Here is a 23140-nt window from a genome sequence, read left to right as displayed (position 1 = left end):
GGGGGGGGAAATATAAGACATTAGGGGGCTGTAGAATGGCAGAAACCCAAGTCCTTGCTGTAAGAAGCCAATACAGTGGCACCTCGGGTTACATAAGCTTCAGGTTACAGACTCCACTAACCCAGAAATAGTACCTCAGGTTAAGAACTTTGCTTCAGAACAGAAATTGTGCAGCAGTGGTTCAGCGGCAGCAGGAGGCCCCATTAGCTAAAGTGGTGCTTCAGGTTAAGAACAGTTTCAGGTTAAGAACAGACCTCCGGAACGAATTAAGTACTTAACCTGAGGTACCACTGTACTCAAATGCCTGGAGATTGGGGAGGAGGTGGTGGGCGAGAGGGACCGTCCTCTTGTAGGGATTACAGGATTTGACTTAATTTGGTGGGAGACAGGAAGTGGCATTTTATAGGCTCTATGGAGGCCCTCGTATCTTTCCCTAGCTCAGTAATGGAGCCTCTGTTTTGCATGCAGAAGGTTACAGGTTCTATTCCTGGTATCTCCAAATAGGGCTGAGAGAGACCCCTGTCTGAAATCCTAGCAAGCCACTTTCAGTCAGTGGAGGCAATGTCGAGATAATAATAATAATAATAATAATAATAATAATAATAATAATAATAAATTTTATTTATATCCCGCCCTCCCCAGCCGAAGCCGGGCTCAGGGCGGCTAACAATAATCAAATAATCAAATAATCAAATAATCACACATTCAAAATATTCATTATAAAAATTAAAATCAAATTAGTGGCAACCGATTAAGCAATATTCTGTGCAGGTTGCCAGAGGAGGGAGTCAGGCTGCGCCCTGACCAAAGGCCTAGTGGAACAACTCTGTCTTTCAGGCCCTGCGGAAAGATGTCAGGTCCCGCAGGGCCCTAGTCTCTTGTGACAGAGATAGATGGACCACTGGGCTGACTTGGTATAAGGCAATTTGCTGTACTAAATATATCCCTGCTGAAATATGAGAGGCCTTGGTGTAGTGGTTAAGAGCAGTGGACTCGTAATCTGGTGAACCGGGTTCGCTTCCCCGCTCCTCCACCTGCAGCTGCTGGGTGACCTTGGGCTAGTCACACTTCTCTGAAGTCTCTCAGCCCCACTCACCTCACAGAGTGTTTGTTGTGGGAGAGGAGGGGAAAGGAGAATGTTAGCCGCTTTAAGACTCCTTAGGGTAGTGATAAAGCGGAATATCAAATCCAAACTCTTCTTCTCATCAGTATTGGCATTCCACCGGCTCTTGAAGAGACATCTGTTCAGACAAGCATTCCCCTGAACTTTTCAATCAAATTACTGTAACTGTTGGAATTGTTATTTTTTAAAAACAGGTTTGTTTCATTTTATACTTTAGTAGTGGGCAGTATTGGGTAATATTATGTATTTTCATTACGTGAGGATATTTTAAAATTGTAGCTCCTAGAAGCTGTCAGCATGTGGCAGCAGCCACACCCTGTGAACGGCTTCAGTTAGCTAGCTAAACCAGGGAAGGGTAGCTGAGGCGTCTTAAACCCTCAGTGAGTTAGGGATTTTCCCTGCATGTGAAGACAGGCTCCGACAGATTGAGCAGACACAACCAATACTGGGTCCAATGGTCAAGAAGGCGGTTTCTGGACATACTGTAGAGGGAAGTGAGGGGCAGATGGGGCTTATCAAGCTGGGAAGGTAGCCCATCTAGGAGGAGGAAAACTCTGATCCTAAACCTCTGTTACCTTGAGGGATATCTTTGTAAGAAATAAAGGCCAAGGGGTAAACCCAGAGTAGAGTCCCTAAGATGGTTGAATGGTGCCAAAAGTATTGCTCTGCTTTCCTTTGGACCACATCGGTGAGGCCGAGACAGGGGTCTTGTCATTTGGGCAGCCCAGGACCTCCATACACACTGCCTAGGCTTGTGGCCTGGGGAGGTCACATCAGTGCTGCTAACACAGCAGTTTGACTTCACCCCCAGAAGCACACTCCATTGTCTCTTGAGGCAGGCAGATGTCAACAACAATCCACTTAGAAGTCGATTTGGCATGTAAGTGGTATATGAATTTAATAATAGCAATAATCGTTCAATTGAGGACCATGAGGGCTGAAATCTTACTTGATATTTAAGTGAAGGGACCGTAGCTCAGTAATAGAGCACATGGTTTGTGTGCAAAATGTCACATGTTCAACCCACAGCCTCTCCAGTTTGGGCTGGGAATATCCCCCCCCCTCCGAGCTGCTGCCGCCACTCTAATATAGAGAATTCTGAGCTAGAAGGACCATTAGTCTGACTCTTAATAAGGTAGCTTCCTATTCTCCTAATCAGAGAAATGGCTTTTATGGTATGAAAAGTTACAGGACTTCATAGAATCATAGAGTTGGAAGAGACCACAAGGGCCATCGAGTCCAACCCCCTGCCAAGCAGAAAACACCATCAGAGCACTCCTGACATATGGTTGTCAAGCCTCTGCTTAAAGACCTCCAAAGAAGGAGGTCCAAAGAAGGAGACTCCACACACTCCTTGAAGCAGGAAGTTACAGGATGTGTGCCAAATGGAAATCAAGCAGTATGTCTGATCTAAAACTTTTGCAGGCACAAACAGTATTGAAAGCGGGTTTGCTTCTAACTGCCCCAATACCATCATGGCTGCAAATCACCACAAATGCATGATAAAAATGGTGCCTGGAAGGGGGCCCCATAAGCATAAGGGACTTGTGTTACATTATCACCTTCCACCTCCAGGGCCTTCGCATTCAGGCTAGCAAGCTCCAGTGAGCTCAACACACCTGTTTTGCATGATGGCGAACAGCTGAAACAGAGTCCAGCTGCGCTCCAGACATCTGTATACGTCCCCTCATTGCACGCTCCGCACTTCGTATCAGTGTTCTCAGTGCACTTTTCAAGCACGCGGGAACCTGCAATGCAAACAAGGGAAATATATTTGTCAGAGGATGAGGCTAGCAACAGAAATAGTTTTAATTCCACTGGAAGAATAATTAAAAAGGGGGCCTCCAAATATCACTTGGCATAGTCCTTTGTCAAGATTCTCCTACAACATTCCAGTAAAGCCCTCTTGTACCTTTGATTAGAAGATTCTTTCTTGAGGTTTCAGGAGCTGCAATCAGTTCTGTTTGCTCAAAGGCATTTCTTAATTCTTATAGGAATAGTCAGTGCCTATTACATGGGGGGAGGGGTTGGTAATTAATTTCCTATTCACAACCCAAACAACAATTCATTTTTGAATTTTGAATTTTTATGCGTGCAGTTTTGCAATGTCACAGTTGCACTTTTTAGAACAACAGTTCGGGAAACTAATAAATTGACCCCACTGCCCCGCTCCCCAGCAGAAAACAGGCATGGTTTGATTGAGATGCAATTGAGGACCAGTTCAGCAATGCTATGTGATGAACATCAAACCAGGAGGAAGCTTCTAACAAAAGGTACACCACCTCCTCAAAAAGCCCAATAGGTGCTTTGCCAGGCTGCACTGGGCTAGCAATGCTATTGCATTCAAAGTCTGAAAAATCACCATGGACCAAGTCTTTAAATGATGGAGGGCAACACAGAAGGTATGGAGATGCAGCGATGTGCTCTGCAACAGGGCATCATCTTTGCATGCCGAAGGTCCCAAATTCAATCTGTGGCGCTTCCAGTTATAAGGACCTCTGCCTGGTCATTCTGTTTGGTTATGTCAAAGGTCTGGTCCTAGCAGATTAGAGGGAAATGGCTAGATATTTATTAGCCGTTGCTCATGTAACAATCTGCTATAACTGAAAATAGATAAAGACTCTTGACTGTAGTAGGCAATGTAGCCGACTAAGTTCTACCCAGAGTACAGCCACAGAAATTAATGCAGCTAAGTTAGCCATGCCCAGTAATTTCAATGCACCTACTCTGAGCAGGATTGACATTGAATGCAATCCTAATTAAAACTCCAGAAATACAACAGACTCAACAAGAGTGCATTCTAAACAATATATCCCAGATATACATGTGCAATACTACTGGAAATATACTCTTGGTAGTCTTATAATTTTCTCTTCGTTACTGCTATTGGCTTATTTTGCTGCTATTATATTTTGATGGTTGTTGTACCTTTATGGATTAAAACGATAAATAATTTGAAGAGGGACCTCTGCCTAGAACCCCAAGGAGCTGTTGACAGTCAGCATGGAGACCCTAAAAGGGCTGGATCTGTTCTGAGCATTTGCTAGATCACACTTTTTCTGCTACCACTGCCCCTTCTATTTCTGTTTCATTTAACAGGTTAAGGATAAGAGGGCTAGAGCCACTTTTAATGTTTATGCAGCATTGTTCTAACACAGCGAAAGCCACTTTGCAAGCTTTTCTTAAAATAAAATAAAAATTACTAAGAAGGCTGAATAAATTCAGTTTTAAATGAATGTCCCCCCCCCCCCCAGGGTACAGTCAAGTCAGTTGATTCAGGATTCACTTGAAAACATTACATCAGTGGATTGGAATTAGAAGCCGTGCTTCCCAGAATCCAAAAAGACTGCAACACACTGTGAAAAATACTGCTGTTTTTGAGCTCTGTATCAGTGCTGGCTCCACCACTAGGGAGAGTGAGACATTGGCTTTGGGCAGCTGATACTAGGGGCTGCGGCACCCTTACTTCTAAGACAGTCTGCCCTGTAGCCCCTAAAATAAGCTGTTGCATTGTAGAGAAGGGCACTGAGACCAGCACTGAAGCAAATATTAGTTGCTATTTGGTTGAATTCTCTATATGGAATCGAGGAGGAGGGTAGGTCTTTCACAGGCTGCAAGGTTTTCTTGGGCTGCCTGTGCTATGTAGCAAACTGACTGAAAACTACACTTTCCTGATGGGAATTGTAGTCCAGAACTTACGGAGATCCACTGGGATGAATGACGCTGGCACAGACAGTACTGCCTGTAACATGGCTCAATACTGCAGCTCAGAATAGGGCAAGCTTCTTACGTTCTGTAGATCAGTATCCATTTAATAGACGCCTTTAGCGATCAGCGGAGCGTATTTTTTCAATATGCGATGGCTTGCAGACTTTGCCATACATGCATTTATAAAAATCACACTTCCTTTTGTTTTTTTGTTTTTTTTTCTGGGTTAAGGAAACGTTCATATGGCAAAAGCTCACTGTAAACAGGAGGCTTTGCCCTTTAACTTCTCTTTTGAGTTCTCCTTTGAGAGCTTTCTGGAAGACACACTTCTGGTCACTGACTCCCCTGCAACACAGGAAACCCAGCTAATTTGCTTGACATTCACCACTTTGCGAAGCTCGCTCTCTTCCCCTGTACACTGGTTTCTTGCTTGTTCAGCCAAATTTTGGCAACTGGGGGAGGGAAGGGCAAAGACTTGCTTCTGTCGTAGAGTGCACATGAAAAACTGGGGTGGCAGGGGAGAGAACAGCTGGATGGAAGAGCTCCCCTGGTGTTAGGGACTGGGCAGAGGAGGAGGAATGGTGGAGACCACCTCCCCAGCTGGACCCTTCCAGAGAAGAAGAAGACAGTTCAGAATTACAACAGGGGTTTGCGGGAGGTCACAGCTGGGAGGAAGATGAGGGGAAAATTTGGGAAATAATGGGAGAGGAGGAGGAGAAGGAGACAGAGCAGGAGCAGCTGGCTGACATGTTATCACTAGAAAGCATTCCAGACCCACCATCTCCCAGAACCCGGCGAGCCTTAAAAGTAGGAGAGCAAAGAACACGGAGACAGATGGCCCTAAGTGGCAACCGTAAAGGGTGTGTGTGTGTGCTGTTGATGAAAGAGGAAGTGGAAGAAAAGGCACAAAAGAACAGTGGCAAGGGAAATTGATGGACTATGCAGAACTAGCGAAACTGACATACAAACTGTGAGACAAGGACAACTGTGGCTTTAAAGAAGAATGGGAACTGGGGGGTAGGGGGTGGGAAGGAGGGGTTTTTTCGGGGAGGGGGGAAATGGCGGGGGAATGAAAATGATATGTTTTTGATAATTTGTTATGTTGAAAGTCTTAATAAAACCTTTTTTAAAAAAAAATGAAGTGGAAGAAAAGGGGGTTGGTGTCGGGACAACACCATTTGAAGAGGCTGCATTCTCAAGCTTCTCTCTGTAAATATTGAATAGAAAGAAAGTGGTAAGGACTTTTCCTTGTATTATAAGTTCCTGGCAACCTTCCATGGGGGTTGGTTCTCCTGCTGCCTGACACCTGGAGTTTCTCCATATTGTACATGGAGAGGGCCAGTGGTAGCTGATGCCCACTGGGACAGACAGCAGGGAGATCAACAACTGCTGGAGCCAGAGGCAATGACGGGCAGAGACAACTAACTCCACCTTTGCCTGCCTCCTGCTCCTCTTCCTCCTTCCTGCAAGGGCAACACTGAGACTATGGAGGAGGAAGCCGACAGACAGGGCCACTTCCTGGACTGGCTGTAAGAAAGAAGAGCAGTTGGGCTCAGAGGAGATTGAGACTGAGCTTGATGGGGCTCCATTTGCCCTAGTGGACAAACTCCACCAACACACCCATTTCCTATCCAGATGCCCATGAGCTGGATGAATGCATCAGCTTAACGTTTAGGACTGACTGCAAACACATTACCTGGAGGGCACAAGCTGCAACATTTACGGATGGCTTCGTCATATCGCTCCGTGCTTCGATTGTGGCACTGGTTCTGATTCTGGGGGGTGTACGGTAGTGAGGACACCTGCAGAGATCAAGAGAGAAAATAGGTCTTGAGTGGAGAGAAAGTTTGAGTTTGGCCATCACTACCCTGAGATCTGTGGGACGTGGGTGGCGCTGTGGGTTAAACTTGCCGATCAGAAGGTCGGCGGTTCGAATCCCCGTGACAGGGTGAGCTCCCGTTGCCCGGTCCTTGCTCCTGCCCACCTATCAGTTCGAAAGCACATCAGAGTGCAAGTAGATAAATAGGTACCGCTCCGGCAGGAAGGTAAACGATGTTTCCGTGCACTGCTCTGGTTCACCAGAAGCGGCTTAGTCATGCTGACCACATGACCCAGAAGCTGTATGCCGGCTCCCTTGGCCAATAAAGCGAGATACGCGCCGCAACCCCAGAGTTGGTCAGGACTGGACCTAATGGTCAGGGGTCCCTTTACCTTTACCCTGAGCTCCTCAGGAAAGGGTGAGACACTGATTAGGGGCAAAGGAGCAAGAGATAGCAAATCCAGTCCTAGTTCACTCTTGAGCAGAACCAATGTGTGATCCAAGCAGACCAAGGTATAACTAGTATTTCAGCCACAGTGGTGTCATGGTGAATCTCGAAGCGCAGGAGTTCATCATGACAGCGTCCAGAGCCCAGGCAACTGGTTCCAACAACCTCAAAGCCAGTGTTTCTCAAACCTGGGGGTCTAGTTGTTTTGGGACTACAACTCCCATCACCCCCAGTTAGCAGGACCAGTGGTCAGCAATGATGGGAATTGTAGTCCGAACACAACCCAAGTTTGGGAAACCCTGCTCTAAGCTGAAACCCAGGGGCTTTGATTTGGAGAAAAGTTGGTGTTCTCTCCAGATGGCATTATACACAGGATTTCAGGGCCAACCATGTGGATGTGCTGGCAGATTAATGAGGGAGCTGATCTGTGCCGCCACTGACCAGGCGACCACAGCAGCATGAGAATGAAGTGGCCTTGGACTCTGCGGCAAACTCATCACTGGCGCCAAAGCTTCCTAATGTAGGAGTCAACATAGAAGTGGTCAGTACAACACCTTGAAATCAATAACTCTGCTGAAAGGCATCAAAGTGCGCAGCTGTGTGGGAAAAAAGTGACTCCACAGGCTTCTGTTTCTTATGGGCACAACAAGGCCACCAAAAGGTACTCTGGAGTATCTTATGCGTATGAGTTTCATGCTGTTAGAAACGATGGTTCAGAAATAGTTGACAGCGCAATATGCCGAACAGAGGGTATGAGAAGAAGAGATTTATTACATGCAGGGTCGATAAAAATCAATGGGTTTTTTTAAAAAAATAAAATAAAATTAGATTTTTAAAATTTAAGTTGGATTTTTAAAATAAAATGCTTTGGGGGGGGAGGGTCTTTCTAGTTTTCTATTTAAGTTACATTATAGTCCAAAGGCTATTCATCAGAAAATAAGAATTTGCTTTAAGTGTTTCACATGTGCTAAAACTCAGTCTAAAAAAAATTGCTTAACCACATCAGTTAACAAACATGGATACATACGCTATTGAGTTATTGTTTGAGTTAAATAAATTGTTATTAAGGAAATTATTATTTTTCTCCTTCCAATAAAGTACAGCAGAAAAGTTGTCCAAATACAAACAGCGTATTAAACCTCACAATAATTTCATAATTTTCTGTCTCTGTATTTCTAATAGTATAACCAAATCAGTAATTTTGCATATAACTGTAAAAACTACTCTGAAAATTTATTATTCCAAAAATGAAACCTTCATCTGGTTGTAAATATTAAGTTTATACCAGCAAAAATGAGTCTTTCTGTAAAAAAGAAAAAAAATTAAATCAAGTCTTACTGACTAGTGATTTAAATTGATTGGATTTAAATCAAATCCACCCTAATTACATGCCCAAGAGGCTTCTAACTGGTTGTCCCACCCACACCCATCCTGCCACTGCCAAAAACCTAGAAACCCAGCAGCTCAGTGGTAGAACTTCAGGTTCCAAGTTCAATCCCTTGTATCTCCATGTAGGACTCCCTGTCTGAGACCTTAGAGAGCCAATCAGGAGGCATTTCACAGAAAGGCGATGAACACACTCCTGCTTCTCTCTTGATTCCGCCTTGCCTTGGAAGAAGGGCTGCAGCTCAGTAGCAGAGCACTGCTTTGCATGGAGAAATCCCAGGTTCAATCCCTGGCGTCTCCAGGTGGCGCTGTGGTCTAAACCACTGAGCCTCTTGGGCTTGCCGATCGGAAGGTTGGTGGTTCGAATCCCCGCAACGGGGTGAGCTCCTGTTGCTCTGTCCCAGCTCCTGCCAACCTAGCAGTTCGAAAGCACACCAGTGCTAGTAGATAAATAGGTACCACTGTGGCGGGAAGGTAGATGGCATTTCCGTGCACTCTGGTTTCCATCACGATGTCCCGTTGCACCAGAAGCAGTTTAGTCATGCTGGCCACATGACCCGGAAAGCTGTCTGTGGACAAATGCCAGCTCCCTTAGCCTGACAGCGAGATGAGTGCCACAACCCCACAGTTGCCTTTGACTGGACTTAAGCATCCAGGGGTCTTTACCTTTACCGTTACCTATCTCCAGGTAGAATTGGGAGAGAGAGACCCCTGTCTGAAATTCTAGTGTAGACACTGCCAGTCAGTGTAGACAATATTGAGGTAAATGAGCCACTGTTCTGACTTGGTACAAGGCAGCTTCCTGTATACCTATCTAGGCCAATTGCTAGCCTAATAAACATGTGCAAACATAATCTGCATGGAAATAATAATAGAAATCAGAAGTAGGAACAAAAGGTGGAACAGGCCCAAATCAAGGGCAACCTTCCTCCATGCTTTACTGTAAACCCCACAGTGACTTGACTAAGTTTGTTCTTTGGTAGCCAAGATAAACATCTGCACTGAAAGGGAAGTGTCATTTTAGTACACAGGGAAAATGTTTCAATTACTTCTCTGACAGGCATTTAACAGCATTCAGAACTAAGAACTCTCTCTAAGTGGGCTGTGGGCCAATAAAAAAATAAGCTAGCAACAATCCAGTTACTTGTTTTCCTTTTTCTTTTTAATGTGTTTAAGTTGGCGCTTTGAGGAGCAAGACACCAATACAGTTCTGGGTGTTAGCCCCCTCAGAAAAACCCAGGAAGGAATGATTGCATGTCTGGTTTGGGCTGTTGCTGACTTTAGCTTAAGCTTGAAACCAGAAATGGTTTGGAGCAGAGGGGCTTGCTCTCGGTTCAAAGAACTTCTAAGGAATTGCAAGCTGAGCTGAGACAGTGCTGGCCACGTGAAACATCACAATGCACATCAGAGTCTGCCTTGTGCATTTCATGACATTTAGGAAAGTTTTAACAAGGGAGAGAATTTGAAAAAAGAGGACAAACTTGAATTCCTTTTGAGAAGAAGAATGGAAGCTGCAATAGATTAGCCTAAGAACCTAAGAGCCTGCAGGATCAGGCCAATGGCCCATCTAGTCCAGCATCCTGTTCTCAAAGTTGCGGCCAGATGCCTGTGGGTAACCTGCAAGCAGCACCCAAGCAGAAGAGCACATGCCACTCCTGTGGTTTCCAGGAACTGGTGTTCAAAAGCATTTCTGCCTCCAGCTGAGGAGACAGAGCATAGCCATTATGGCCAGTGGCTATCAATAGGCCTTCTCCTTCACGAATGTGTCTGGTCCTCCTTTAAGGCCACTCACGTTGGTGTCCATTACTGCCTCCTGTTCTGGAATTTCACTACCCTCTGTGTAAAATAAAGGCAAAGGGTAAAGGGACCCCTGACCATTAGGTCCAGTCGTGGCCAACTCTGGGGTTATGACGCTCATCTCGCTTTATTGGCTGAGGGAGCCGGCGTACAGCTTCCAGGTCATGTGGCCAGCATGACTAAGCCACTTCTGGAAAACCAGAGCAGCGCATGGAAACACCATTTACCTTCCTGCCGGAGCGGTACCTATTTATCTACTTGCACTTTGATGTGCTTTCGAACTGCTAGGTTGGCAGGACCAGGGACCGAGCAACGGGAGCTCACCCCGTCTCAGGGATTCAAACCACCGACCTTCTGATCGGCAAGTCCTAGGCTCTGTGGTTTAACCCACAGCACCACCCGTGTCTTTACTGTATACTTTACTGTATACTGTCTTAAACCTTCCACCATTCAGTTTCATGGCAGAAGTCTGAGAAACCTGAGCAGATGAAGCAATAGGCTAAGAGCCCACGGAGCGATTTAGTATGATGGTTCTACCACTTGGCTGCTTTCTAGGGGCAAAGGTGGTCTAAATCACTGAGCCTCTTGGGCTTGCCGATCAGAAGGTTGGCGGTTTGAATCCCTGTGCATGATGTGAGTGAGCTCCCATTGCTCTGTCCCAGTTCCTGCCAACCTAGCAGTTCTAAAGCACACCAGTGCAAGTAGATAAATAGGTACTGCTGCGGCAGGAAGGTAAACAGCGTTTCCGTGTGGTCTGGTTTCTGTCACAGTGTTCTGTTGCACCAGAAGCAGTTTAGTCATGCTGCCTACATGACCCAGAAAACTGTCTGTGGATAAACGCTGACTCCCTATGCCTTAAAGCGAGATGAGCGTTGCAACCCCATAGTCACCTTTGACTGGACTTAACCAGCCAAAGGCCCTTTACCTTTTTTACCTAGGGGCAGTGTCGTCTACTGGTGTTCAAGGTGGTTGGCATATGAACATCTAAAGGGGTAATTTCACAGAAGGGAAGAGGAAGAAGTGTTATGGTTTGATCCTGGAGAAGAGAAGACTGAGAAGCCATCTTCAGATAGTTGAACAGCTGCCACATAGAGCAAGCTTGCTTTCTGCTGCTCCAGCAGGTAGAACACAAACCAATGGATTCAGATTATAAGAAAAGAGACTTGGAACTGAATATTAGGAAGAACCTCTTGATGGTAAGAGCTGTTCAACAGTAGTGCATAGGGGGCCTTAACTGGATACAACCTTTAAAAATGATTCCACATAAAAAAAAATAGTTCCAACAGAGATGCAAAGTGGGATGGAGATACTCACTTTCAAAGCACTGTTGAAATTGATGTCAATGATATGAATTGATGCTGATGATGATGAAAATTCACATTTCTTAACTGCATGGCTCAGCAGCTCCAACAAGCGTCACTCAGGAAAATGCGGCAAGCAATAGAAAAACCGCAAGGCTTGCAACTGTGAACAGACATTATTTAAGACATCGAAAACAGGGCAGCTTGACGTGGGGGTGGGGCACGTCCAAAGGAAGAGTTTTGCAGCTGCCTGAACTATTTTTAGGCCAATCTGTTTGTGGTTTGCACAGAACACACAAGATCAAGGTCCACTGCAAAATTAAAAGTCAAATTAAAAGTCAACCTCATTCAGCAGTGTAGCTCCTAATCTAGAAATCTTCCATTCAAGAACAAAGAGAAAGATAAAGCAGACCGCATTAAATAAATGCATTTGAGTGATGTGGCTGAGGTTTTCCAGAAAGTACTTATCTTCTGCATGGTAGATAAACAGGGCCGAAAGGAAGATCACTGACACCACAGAGAATCATGTCACAAGAATTAGCAGAAAGTTGGGCTTGGCCCATCGTTGAGCTACTGGCCCATTTGTGGTGGACCATCTCACAAGTAGTGGTTGGATTTCTTGCCAAGGATACTAGTCTACTTGGAATAGCTCTGTTCCACATTCCTTATGTTCTTACTAAGTCAAGCTGCACACTCAGGATTACTCAGTGCCTATTGATTATCCCTTCGCTATTAGGAGAGCCCTAACCATGCTTCCTAGCCTTGAGCTGCTTGGCAAGAACAAGCCATGGTTTACCAGTTTTGATGAAACATTAAACTACAGCTGCCCTGTGCAGAAAGGGAGGATCGCTGCATGCAAAGGGAAAGGGAAGAATTGGAGTCCTTGAGATGCACTGATGTAGCAGCAAGCCATGGTTTGGCATTATTGTCAGGATCAGCCCAGTACCTGAAACTGAATCTCTTCATCATGCCCATAAAGGTATCTCCTAGTATGAGTCAAAGTCAACTCAAGGGGAAGTCACTTGTGGAGTCTGAAAGGTGGCAGGAAGCAAACTTTTTGAGTTTACAGTCCATGGTCTCTCCCACCTTCAGGTGCACCAAAAATCTACATGCCAAGGGCACAAGGGATTATAGAGGAGCAATGAGAAACAGTCTTGGAGTGTAATGTTCTGCTGCCAATCAGAAGCCACGCTTTGGTTTTCAAATATTTTAATAGTCAAATGGACTTCCAGAACAGATTCCATTCGACTTCCAATGTACGACTGTACGTAGCTGTCAGGGAACTGACATCGGAGCGAGAGGTGGAGGCAAGGCTCCAAAGCGATGCAGGAGAGGGGACCAGCAGGGGGGAAGGAATTCAACGTAACACCAGTAGAGAAGGGAGGGAGATGGAGGATTCGGAGAGAGGTCTCCAAGACTCTTCACCCGAGACCAGTGGAGAGAGCACGGGCACGCCTCTGCCCACTCCTTCTTTGCGCAGAAGAGTCCCGCGCAGGGAGAGTAGGCGGAGACTTGGCGTCAAACAGCTTCTATGCTGGAAGAGGTTCAAGAAACGCCCACTGACGGATTCTGCAAGTGACTGAACAGCCACGGAGTGAGGGCTGTCAGCCGAGGTATGGTTAGCCAGGCGATCTAGCCAAAAGTAACGGCAACTTACGCACAAGTAACCCCTTATAACCATTACAGTAGCTGAATACTGCCCCAGTAAGAAATTTGGATGAAAACTCTGGTGAATTTTCACGATGACTTTTTTTTTTAAAGAAAAGAAACGAAATTGCAAACTGATGTGGAAATGTGGAGAATTCAGCTGAGGACTGGAAAAAGTGATGAGCGGAGAGAACCAAAACTGACAGATTTGCTCATTCGCGCACGTGAGACCAGCCCACCCTGCGCTCGTCAGTTGTGGTAGACCTCAAGGTCACAGAGGAAAGCAGAAGGTTAGCCAGACCCCTTCTTCAGGTAAGAAGGTAACTCGAAAGGGGGAGAAGCGGTGACTGGCTGACTAACTCTGCCCACCCAGAACACATAATGGTAACAGCTAAAATGGGGGTAATATGCTGAGATGGAGACAGGAAGCAACAGAAAGAATAGCCATACCGGCTGCATGACAAAACCACAGTGATGAAGCCACCCACTTTCTGACATCAGAACCTGTGGCTGTGGAAAGAAAGAAAAAGAAGAACAGAATATCTGAGGTTGCTGCGCAAAGCAGCAAAATTTTGCACATATGAAAAAGGGAAATGAAGTTCCGCTCCCTGCTCCCTCTGAAAAACATAAATGTCCATTGAGTGATATTAAGAAAGAAACACCAACCAGGTCACATTTTGCTCACAGAGAGGGGCAAGGAAGAAGCCTAGGAAACGCAGAGCGCATGATTCATTGTGAGACCACACTCTTGTGGAAGAACACCGCTGTTGCACCGAAAGGGGGGCTTTTGGATGCACATCCTACACATGACCCAAATTTCACTTGTGTGGGGAAAGCCCATTCCAAAGGTCTGCTATGGCATGGTGGTTAACCTCAGGCCTGGGAAAAGAATGTCCCCCTGACCCAGGAATCCCTATACAGCCCTTGGGACTCTCCCCAGGCCACACAACAGCCCTGATCGGCACCCTCTTGCAATGCTGTGTTGAGGCCAATGGTGAGCCCGAGAAAGCATTGGGCAATTTCTCCTTCCCCCTGGAGAAATTCAGCTAAGTAGTTGCTGCCACCCTCCCAAACCACCTGCACGTAGGGTGGAGAATTTTGGGGGTCCACTTGGGAAAAGTTCTAACATCAGCACAAGTGGGCATTTGTGTCCTCCCCCCGTTTCTGGTGGGCTCTGCAATGAGATAAGCAGGCACCTGACTGGTGACTATCAGAGATGAAGAGCAGCTCTTTGGGGTTTCAGCCAAGCCCGTTACCGTTATCAGACAAAGTTCCTGGAAGATGGCAATTGCGTGAACATTGGCCTCTCAGAAAAAACCAAAATGTTCTTCCTTTGAGGTATTTAAGCAGAGGCTGATGGCCAACTGCCCACTGTTTGTCAGCTGTGATTCCTGCACTGAAGGGAGTAATAATAATAATAATAATAATAATAATAATAATAGTAAATTTTATTTATAACCCGCCCTTCACAGTTCAAAAACCAGGCTCAGGGCAGCTAACAACAAATTTAAAACACTTTAAAACACTTAATTATAAAAGCAGCATAAAATACAGTATAAAAACATGAATAACAATAAAATTCAAAAATCAAAAATAAGACGACTCTTGGGGTCCCTTCCACCTCTACAATTCGAAGTTCTAAACTGCACCACTGCCCTGACAGCTGCTGCATGAAAACTTGTGAGGTGTAGGTGGTGTCACTCCCAAGATTGCCCTATAAACTCTATACCCTTTTAAATGTGTTTACCGGAGTGGGGTTATTGGTTTGTTCTTGTTTTGATTATGTATTTTGTGGTGTTTTTTTATCTTGTATTTTTATGTTGTGAACTGCCCTGAGTTCTACGGGTGAAGGGTGGTATACAGATTTAATAAACACTAAGTATTATCAGCAGCAGCAGCAGCATTGAGTTGACACAGCATCCCTCTGCCTGAAACCCTGAAGAGCACTGCCAGTTCTGGGCTGGGTGGGCTGCTTGTCTGACTCAGTATAATTCAGCCCTTTCTCCAGAAACATGAGGGCTAGAATCTTAATTCACGTTTAAAAGAAAGACCATAGCTTGGTGGTAGAGCAACAGCTTTGCATGCAGAAAGCTCCAGGTTCAACCACTAAAGGCATCTCTAAGTAGGGGTGGGAGAAGTTCCTGTCTGAATCCCTGGAGAGCAACTGCCAGTCAGTGTAGACAACACTGAGCTACATGGACCAATTGGCACAGGGCAGTTTCCAATATTATCTTTATCGATTTTCTAAAAAAACAACAAATGCTGTTCTGTCCTTGGCTTGATCAGATGCCTGTTTGATACTTGGCACAGCTGTCTGTGGGTTTCTTCATTCTGGGGCGATGACTCACCGCAAGGCGCTGTTATTTCCTAACTGTTACGTTAGCCCTTTCCAAAACACAGCGATACTGTTAACGTGAGAGTCACACTTCAGAGATGGATTTGACTCACACTTCCTGTAATTCGCCTATTTGCGATACCTTCCCCCACCCCCTTGTGCAAACCATGAGTGTGGGTGTTAAGGAGGCAGCAAGCTTTGCTGCAGGGAGACTGCAGTTCAGCATGGAAAAATTACCACACAACTATTTGCACTGGTATCCTCACTTTGCCTCCAAGGAGCTCAAGGCAGCATACATGCTTGCTTCCAATTTTTTTGCCCTCACAACAACCCTGCGAGGTAGAACTGAGCTGAAAGGCAGTGAGTAGCTCAATGATAATTTGGATTGGGGTCTGCCCAGTCCTAACCTAAAACTGTAACTAGCTCTCAAAGAAAGCAAATTGTATAAGACTAGGGGCTACCGCTCCTGCTTATGTTGCTCGCCATACCCACGTGTATCCCCCCAACCCCACTTTATTCGAACCCCTGCCATTGTTTAAAAATGCAATTTTAATGTTCTCTTTTGCTCCCTCCCTTCATGCAGATCCAGGATTGCAATGAGGTACTACAAATCCTCCAGTGTGGGCTGTGTGACGACAGCCTTGTGTTTTTATGTATATAGGAAGAAAAAGGGAACCATTCAACTAATGAAGGGGGATTGCAGTGGGAATACTTTGGCAGCTGAAGGTCCCACACTCATGTGGCACAGAGAGCAGAGGTGTGCTCTTAAAAAGTGCACTGCAAAGGAACGCATATGCTAAGCTGGTTGTAGCTCAGTGGTTAGAGCAGATGCACTGCATACAGAAGCTCCCGGGTTCAATCCCAGTACCTCTAGGTAGGAAGCATCCACAGTCCTAGGGTTCCAGTCTGCCAATTTGCATTGAGAAGCAAACACAAATAAATAATAAAACTCTGTGCTTCAGGGCACAGATTTTTGGGCACTCCCAAATGACCTACTTATTGAACATTCCTCCTGACATGTTTGCAGGGAAGCGAGGTGATGTTGCTTCAAAGCAAGCATTTCACCATCACTTTCCTTCCTACAAATAGTCTCGGGTAGCATCTTTGTTTGGGGAGACCTCCAGAGCAGCTTTAATGGCACAGCCTGAATTTGCTGCCAAGTGATGGAATCACACCTGAAAACAGCCACAGACTGGATTAGACCTCCTTGCAGTTACAGCAAGGGAGCAGAAGGTGGCTGGTGGGGAAAGTTTGGAGGCAGCAGAGGTGGCACAAGTACCGTATTTTTCGCTCTATAAGACGCACCAGACCATAAGGCACACCTAGTTTTTGGAGGAGGAAAGCAAGAAAAAAAATACTCTGAATCCCAGAAGCCAGAACAGCAAGAGGGATTGCTGTTCTTGCTGTTCTGGCTTCTGGGATAGCTGCGCAGCCTGCATTCGCTCCATAAGACGCACACACATTTCCCCTTACTTTTTAGGAGGGAGAAAGTACGTCTTATAGAGCGAAAAATACGGTACCATTTTTGGTTCGGCCTCAAACAGCAAAATGTATTAGGAAATGAAATAGGAAGGGAGGCTGGGGTAACGTTTGCATTGTTTCGAAAAGCTGAGATTATCCTCTGGCCAAATATTGTTCTTTTCCAACTCCTTCCAAGTAACTGTTTCACTCAGATAAGATTCTGGCAGGGAGGCAGCTGTTAATTAAACATTTTGTTCAGGAATTGGTGTGTGGGATTGCCACTTGTTCTCATGGGAATGTTGAGCAGGCAGTTTCCCTTGTAAGCTCTAGGAAGCTCTAGGGGGAAATCGTTGCTCAGATGGGGGCGGGGGGGGGGGGAGAGACGAGACGTACCATAGAATCAAAGAGCTGGAAGGGACCCATCGAGTCCAATCCCCTGCAATGCAGGAATCGCAGCTAAAGAAACCATGAGAACAGACAGGCACATGTTTGAGAAGCTGCCTTAGCCATACAAGGCAACCAAAACGTTCAAAGAGACTGAGTGACTCCCAAATAAGGAAAGGTAGAATCACAGAATTGTAGAGCTGGTTGCAGTGTTTGGGGCATTTAAATTTTGAGAAAAAGCAAGTAAGAGATGGCACGGGGTAAGTTTTTTTTAAAAAATTATGTGTGGCATGGAAAAAGTGGCTAGAGAAAAGTTTTCTCCTTCTTAAGCAGCACTAGAACTCCTAGAATGCACAACAACAACAACAACTACTGCTACTTATTAAACAACAACAACTTATTATTTCTACCCAGCCCATCTGGCTGGGTTTTCCCAACCACTCTGGGTGGCTTCCAACAAGATATTAAAAATACATTAAAACATCAGTCATTTAAAACTTCCCTAAACAGGGCTGCCTTCAGATGTCTTCTGAAAGTCAGATACAGTGGTACCTCTGGTTATGTACTTAATTCGTTCCGGAGGTCTGTTCTTAACCTGAAACTGTTCTTAACCTGAAGCACCACTTTAGCTAATGGGGCCTCCCGCTGCTGCCGTGCCACCGCTGCGCGATTTCTGTTCTCAACCTGAAGCAAAGTTCTTAACCCAAGGTACTATTTCTGGGTTAGCGGAGTCTGTAACCTGAAGTGTCTGTAACCTGAAGCGTATGTAACCCGAGGTCCCACTGTAGTTGTTTATTTCCTTGACATCTGATGGGAGGGTGTTCCACAGGGCGGGCGCCACTACCCAGAAGGCCCTCTGCCTGGTTCCCTGTAACATTCAGCAACCAACAAAACTGAATGTTGGGAGATTTAGGACAGATAACAGAAAGGACTTTTACACGCAGTGCATGGTTAGACTATGGAAGTCATTCCCACAGGAGGCAGAGATGGGCACCAAGGTGGACGGCTTTAAAAGAGGATTAGGAAAATTCATGGAGGGTCAGGCTATCACTGGCTACTAGCAATGATGGTGATGCTTTGCCTCCACAGCTGGAAGCAGCAAAGGCTTCTGAATACCAGAAACAAGGAGAAAGTGTTCTTGTGCTTGAGTCCTGCTTGCAGGTTCCCCAGGGCATTTTGAGAACTGATGCAGGACCGGATCGGGCATGGACCTGATTATATTTCCCTGTGCTAGATTCCGTCAGGCCATTGGTCCATCTAGCTCAGTATTGTCTACACAAGTGTTCTTCAAGCTTGGGTCCCGAGATGCTCCTGGCCTGCAACTCCTATCATCCCTGACCATTGGGCAAAGCTGGCTGGGGTTGATGAGAGACAGAGTCCACCAACATCTGGAAGGTCACCACTTCCCCATGTCAAAGGATACAGATTTCATCCTCAACTTAACCGTGATTTAATCCCAGCATTGTTATTCTTGCCTCTTCCTCTTTACTTCTCTTGTTTAGTTTAGAGATCTTGAGACGAGCAGCCGCCAGCAGAGAGAGAATTAATTGTCAAGAAGCAAGGTTAGCCTTGGCACTCTCATCAATGAATAAGAGACATCGCTCAGCATCCAAGGTGACCTGCTGGCCAACAACAGTACCCATCTCCATTGCAACCTACTTCCCGAACTTGTGTACATAGTCGCACCCCTACCGCAAATACCAGTATGTTCCTTGTACCTTACAACCCTGTTCATCTAGTGATATTTCACAGGTGGAAGGACGCGCCCTGTTATTCTATGGGAAAAGTCATGCTTGTTTCCATTTTTTTTTTTGGGGGGGGGAATCTGACTCATAAGATACATGCCGCCAGCGGTGAAATAGACCTCTCTGCCTTTGCTTCAGCTTAGGGGCCATTTGTGATTAACATGACAAAACAATCTCATGGTTGGCACATTCCCACTAAATATGTGTTTATTTGGCAACATGCACAAACATCTGGTACGTTTGGTAGAAATCTGAACCTTGTATTCCACTAAGTAATATATTTTACACCATTCATTCTTTTTAAGCCTCCTATGACTATTATTTTAATGTCTTCATGTGATGTTGTGGTGTGGTGTAGTGGTTAAGAGCAGTGGACTCGTAATCGGGTGAACCAGGTTCGCTTCCCCGCTCCTCCACATGCAGCTGCTGGGTGACCTTGGGCTAGTCACACTTCTCTCTGAAGTCTCTCAGCCTCACTCATCTCACAGAGTGTTTATTGTGGGGGAGGAAGGGAAAGGAGAATGTTAGCCGCTTTGAGACTCCTTAAAGGTAAAGGTAAAGGTACCCCTGACCATTAGGTCCAGTCGTGGACAACTGGGGTTGTGGCGCTCATCTCACTCTATAGGCCGAGGGAGCTGGTGTTTGTCCACAGACAGCTTCCGAGGCATGTGGCCAGCATAACTAAGCCGCTTCTGGCGAACCAGAGCAGCGCCCAGAAATGCTGTTTACCTTCCCGCTTTCGAACTGCTAGGTCCTGCTAGGGAAGGAACAGGGACCGAGCAATAGGAGCTCACTCCATCGCGGGGATTCGAACCACTGACCTTCTGATAGGCAAGCCCTAGGCTCTGTGGTTTAGACCACAGCGCTACCCGTGTCCCTTTGAGACTCCTTGGGGTAGTGATAAAGTAGGATATCAAATCCAAACTCTTCTTCTTCTTCTTCCTGTTTTTTGGCTGATAGGGTGAACCTACAGAATCAGCAGCTTGACACAATCATCCCTTTGGAACTTTCTTCTCTATAAGGGTCACTTACTTTTACGGAAAGGGCTGGCACTGTGATGTTTCTATTGAACCCATCTGATCTTTTCTATGTGCATATTGTATATGAAAATATACATATATGTATCTTTTTTAATACTACTACCAATGTCCTGCCTTGTTAATAGCTGCCCATTCTGAGTTAATTCTTCAAATCTGGGAATCCCCTTCTTTTCTCAGTTAATAAAATCTGCAACGAAAGGGGGAGATCTTTCTGTTCAGTCTGTCATAAAACAGGATGCAAACCTTTGCCTATATACATCCAGGGCTTTTTTCCCAGCTGGATCTCCGTTCCGGCACCTCTCAGGTGGGCACCATTGTCATTATAAGAGAACAAGGGAGGCGTTTGTGCTGAGTTCTGGCACCTCTTTTTTCTAGAAAAATAACACTGTATACCTTTATACCTTTGCTGCTCATTGCTAAACTAAGTTGATGGTAAACATATGGAACAGATAAGAAGTTCGGAATAAACCAGCCAGTCAAGTATTTACTATTTATGGTCCCCACCCCTAGCATATGAGTCTTCACTGTGTTTGAGACATGCTTTCACTGTCTACCTCTGGCCTTTGCCCTGCTGCCATCACCGTTAATCTAAGGAGTAAACAAGACCAAACTTTTGTTGTAATAATCATAATCATAATTTATTTGTACCCCATCCATCTGACTGGGTTGCCCCAGCCACTCTGGGCAACTTCTAGCATATATAAAAACACAGTAAAACATTAAACCTTAAAAAGCTCCCCTACACAGGGCTGCCTTCAGATGTCTCCTAAAAGATATATAATTACTCATCTCCTTGACATCTGATGGGCGGGCATTCCATAGGGTGGGTGCCATTACCGAGAAGGCCCTAAACTCAGGTTAAAGTCCCCGTTTCACCGAGTGATGCTGAACCTTAGAAATTACAAGGAAGGAGCTACAATTATGACCTAAAGTCAAAATAAGCATTATGCTGTTTCCAGATCAGGCCTGAGGGTGCCTCCAACCTGTCACTGTTTTGCAAGAAGGATTCAAACACATACCGAGAAATTTTGGTTTGGGCAATTAAAGTTGATTCAAGTGCTCTGTCACCCTGACACAGCAAATCCTCTGTTAAAAAATAGGAACCAGACATTTGCAGTTAGGAAAAAGGAAATGCGTTGAAATGTGTGGGGTGGGTGGGTGTATAAACAGTACGCAAAGCAAATGAGGAGGAATACTCCTTGTCCTGCAAACTGCAAATTTAAACAAATGCTCAATAAAGACCAGACATAGTCTAAGCCTCACATAAGGTTCTTGCAAGCAAATTAGTATGAATGTTCAATGAACAACGAATGCTCAGTCAAGTGGAAGAGCCCTGGGACTTTCCAATAAAATCCAGGCCCTTTCATGCACTACTTGCAAACGGGGTGTAATTATGAAGACTTTGCCCTCAACATTGCATATGTTGCCTATGGTTGCTGGAAGAGGAAAAAGCAGCTCAGTCCTGCTCACATGTAGAGCTTCTGTCGATGGTTGTGATGCATAATTATTTAGAACTGCAAAATCCCAAGCAGAGGTCTCCAACAATACTTCTTTTCAAATTGTGCAACAAAATGACAAGAGAAGTTCTAATGTAAATGAAATGCAAAGAAAGAGAGAGGGCATTGGGACAAAAAAGAAAAAAGAAACTGTAAATTCCCAAAACTTCCCATGTATACCAGGAGGATTAACAGATTGTGCTTTCTCCAGAAAAAAAGGGGTTGTGGTGAGCAGTAAATGTCAACTCAGTGCAAAGAAAAGAATCTTAAATGCAAGAGTCCATCCCACACAGACAAGTTATTGACATGTGTCAAAAGAGCTGTGTGACAGGTATAGGAAGGGCAGTTTTGTGTTGGGGATTTTAAAGAAAGGGCTTGAAGTTTTATTTTAAGAAGGCCTCTCTGGATCAGGCCGATGGCCCATCTAAATCCAGCATCCTGTTCTCACAGTGGCCAACCAGATGCCTAAGGCTAGCACTGGGTTCACTCTTAAGTACGTAGGACTTAGTTGGCCACAGCCCCATGCAGAGAAATTGTGTTATAGAAACAAATAAATTCAGGACACTTCCAGATTTGCTATTTCGCAAAAGCGATACAATCACGCACCAGTAAAATCAGGCAGCAGAAATTGAAGTGAATTTGGGGCCCTTGATCAACAAACCTGCTGCCTCTCCTATTTTTATTTTTTAGAAAATGATTTATTTATTTTCTGCAGTAAGAAACATGCCTGGAAAGTGTGGCATAACAATTCCTCAGTGTGATGTCATCTAACCAGCCCACAAACAAATCAGAAGAAATGCTCGATAAACAACCAACATCACCTAACCTCTCTGGGAAAAAAACTATTTGCCAACAAATCAGGGTGAGCTCTGAGCAAAGTGACAGCCACCAGATGTGGTGGCCATGAGCTTTAGGCTGCAATCCCATGCGCATAATAATAATAATAAATTTTATTTATACCCCGCCCTCCCCAGCCAAGACTCAGGGCTCAGGGTGGCTAACAACCGACATAAAAACAAATTGACTGAAATACAACTTAAAAATAAGATTAAAACACAACATTAAAACATTAAAATGCAGCCTCATTTCAATGGAAACTCAAATCAAAAACTTGGGCTTGTGCTTGAAAATGGGATGAGACACATTCCTGGAGGACTGTCAATGGGTATCTGTTTGTTTTGTTTACATCTCACCTTTCTTTCCATGAGCCCAAAGTGCTGAGCACCATTCTCCCTCCCTCCCACCTATCACCCATTTTATTCTCCTAACACCCCTGCAAAGTAGGCCAAGCTGAGAGGGTTGCAACTGGTCCACGGCCACAAAGAGGTTTGAACCTGGAATACTCTGTTCCTAGCCAGACATTTTGCAACAGGCAGCAGTCAAATGCTTATCTGCTCAAAACTCCCACTGGAAGAAGCTGAAACGTGGTCTGGATCCAACCACCCCTGGC

The 23140-nt window shown here is 45.2% G+C and overlaps 1 protein-coding gene across 1 annotated transcript in view; it reads right to left on the bottom strand.

The window, feature by feature from the left end:
• The window catches only part of LOC309346861 (tumor necrosis factor receptor superfamily member 1B-like), a 39069-nt gene that overhangs the window by 14015 nt on the left and 1914 nt on the right, over positions 1–23140 (bottom strand). The window contains exons 2-3 of the mRNA XM_081871139.1: positions 6528–6633; positions 2743–2871 (exon numbers count right to left, since the gene is read on the bottom strand). Coding sequence (XP_081727265.1) covers positions 2743–2871; positions 6528–6633 — 235 coding nt within the window. The remainder of the gene's footprint in view (positions 1–2742; positions 2872–6527; positions 6634–23140) is intronic.

This window comes from Podarcis erhardii (assembly GCF_964252035.2).
Source record: "Podarcis erhardii genome assembly, chromosome: 7".
Classification (NCBI taxonomy): domain Eukaryota; kingdom Metazoa; phylum Chordata; class Lepidosauria; order Squamata; family Lacertidae; genus Podarcis; species Podarcis erhardii.
Note: the sequence above shows the minus strand (reverse complement) of the source record. Positions and strands in the feature narration are given on the sequence as shown.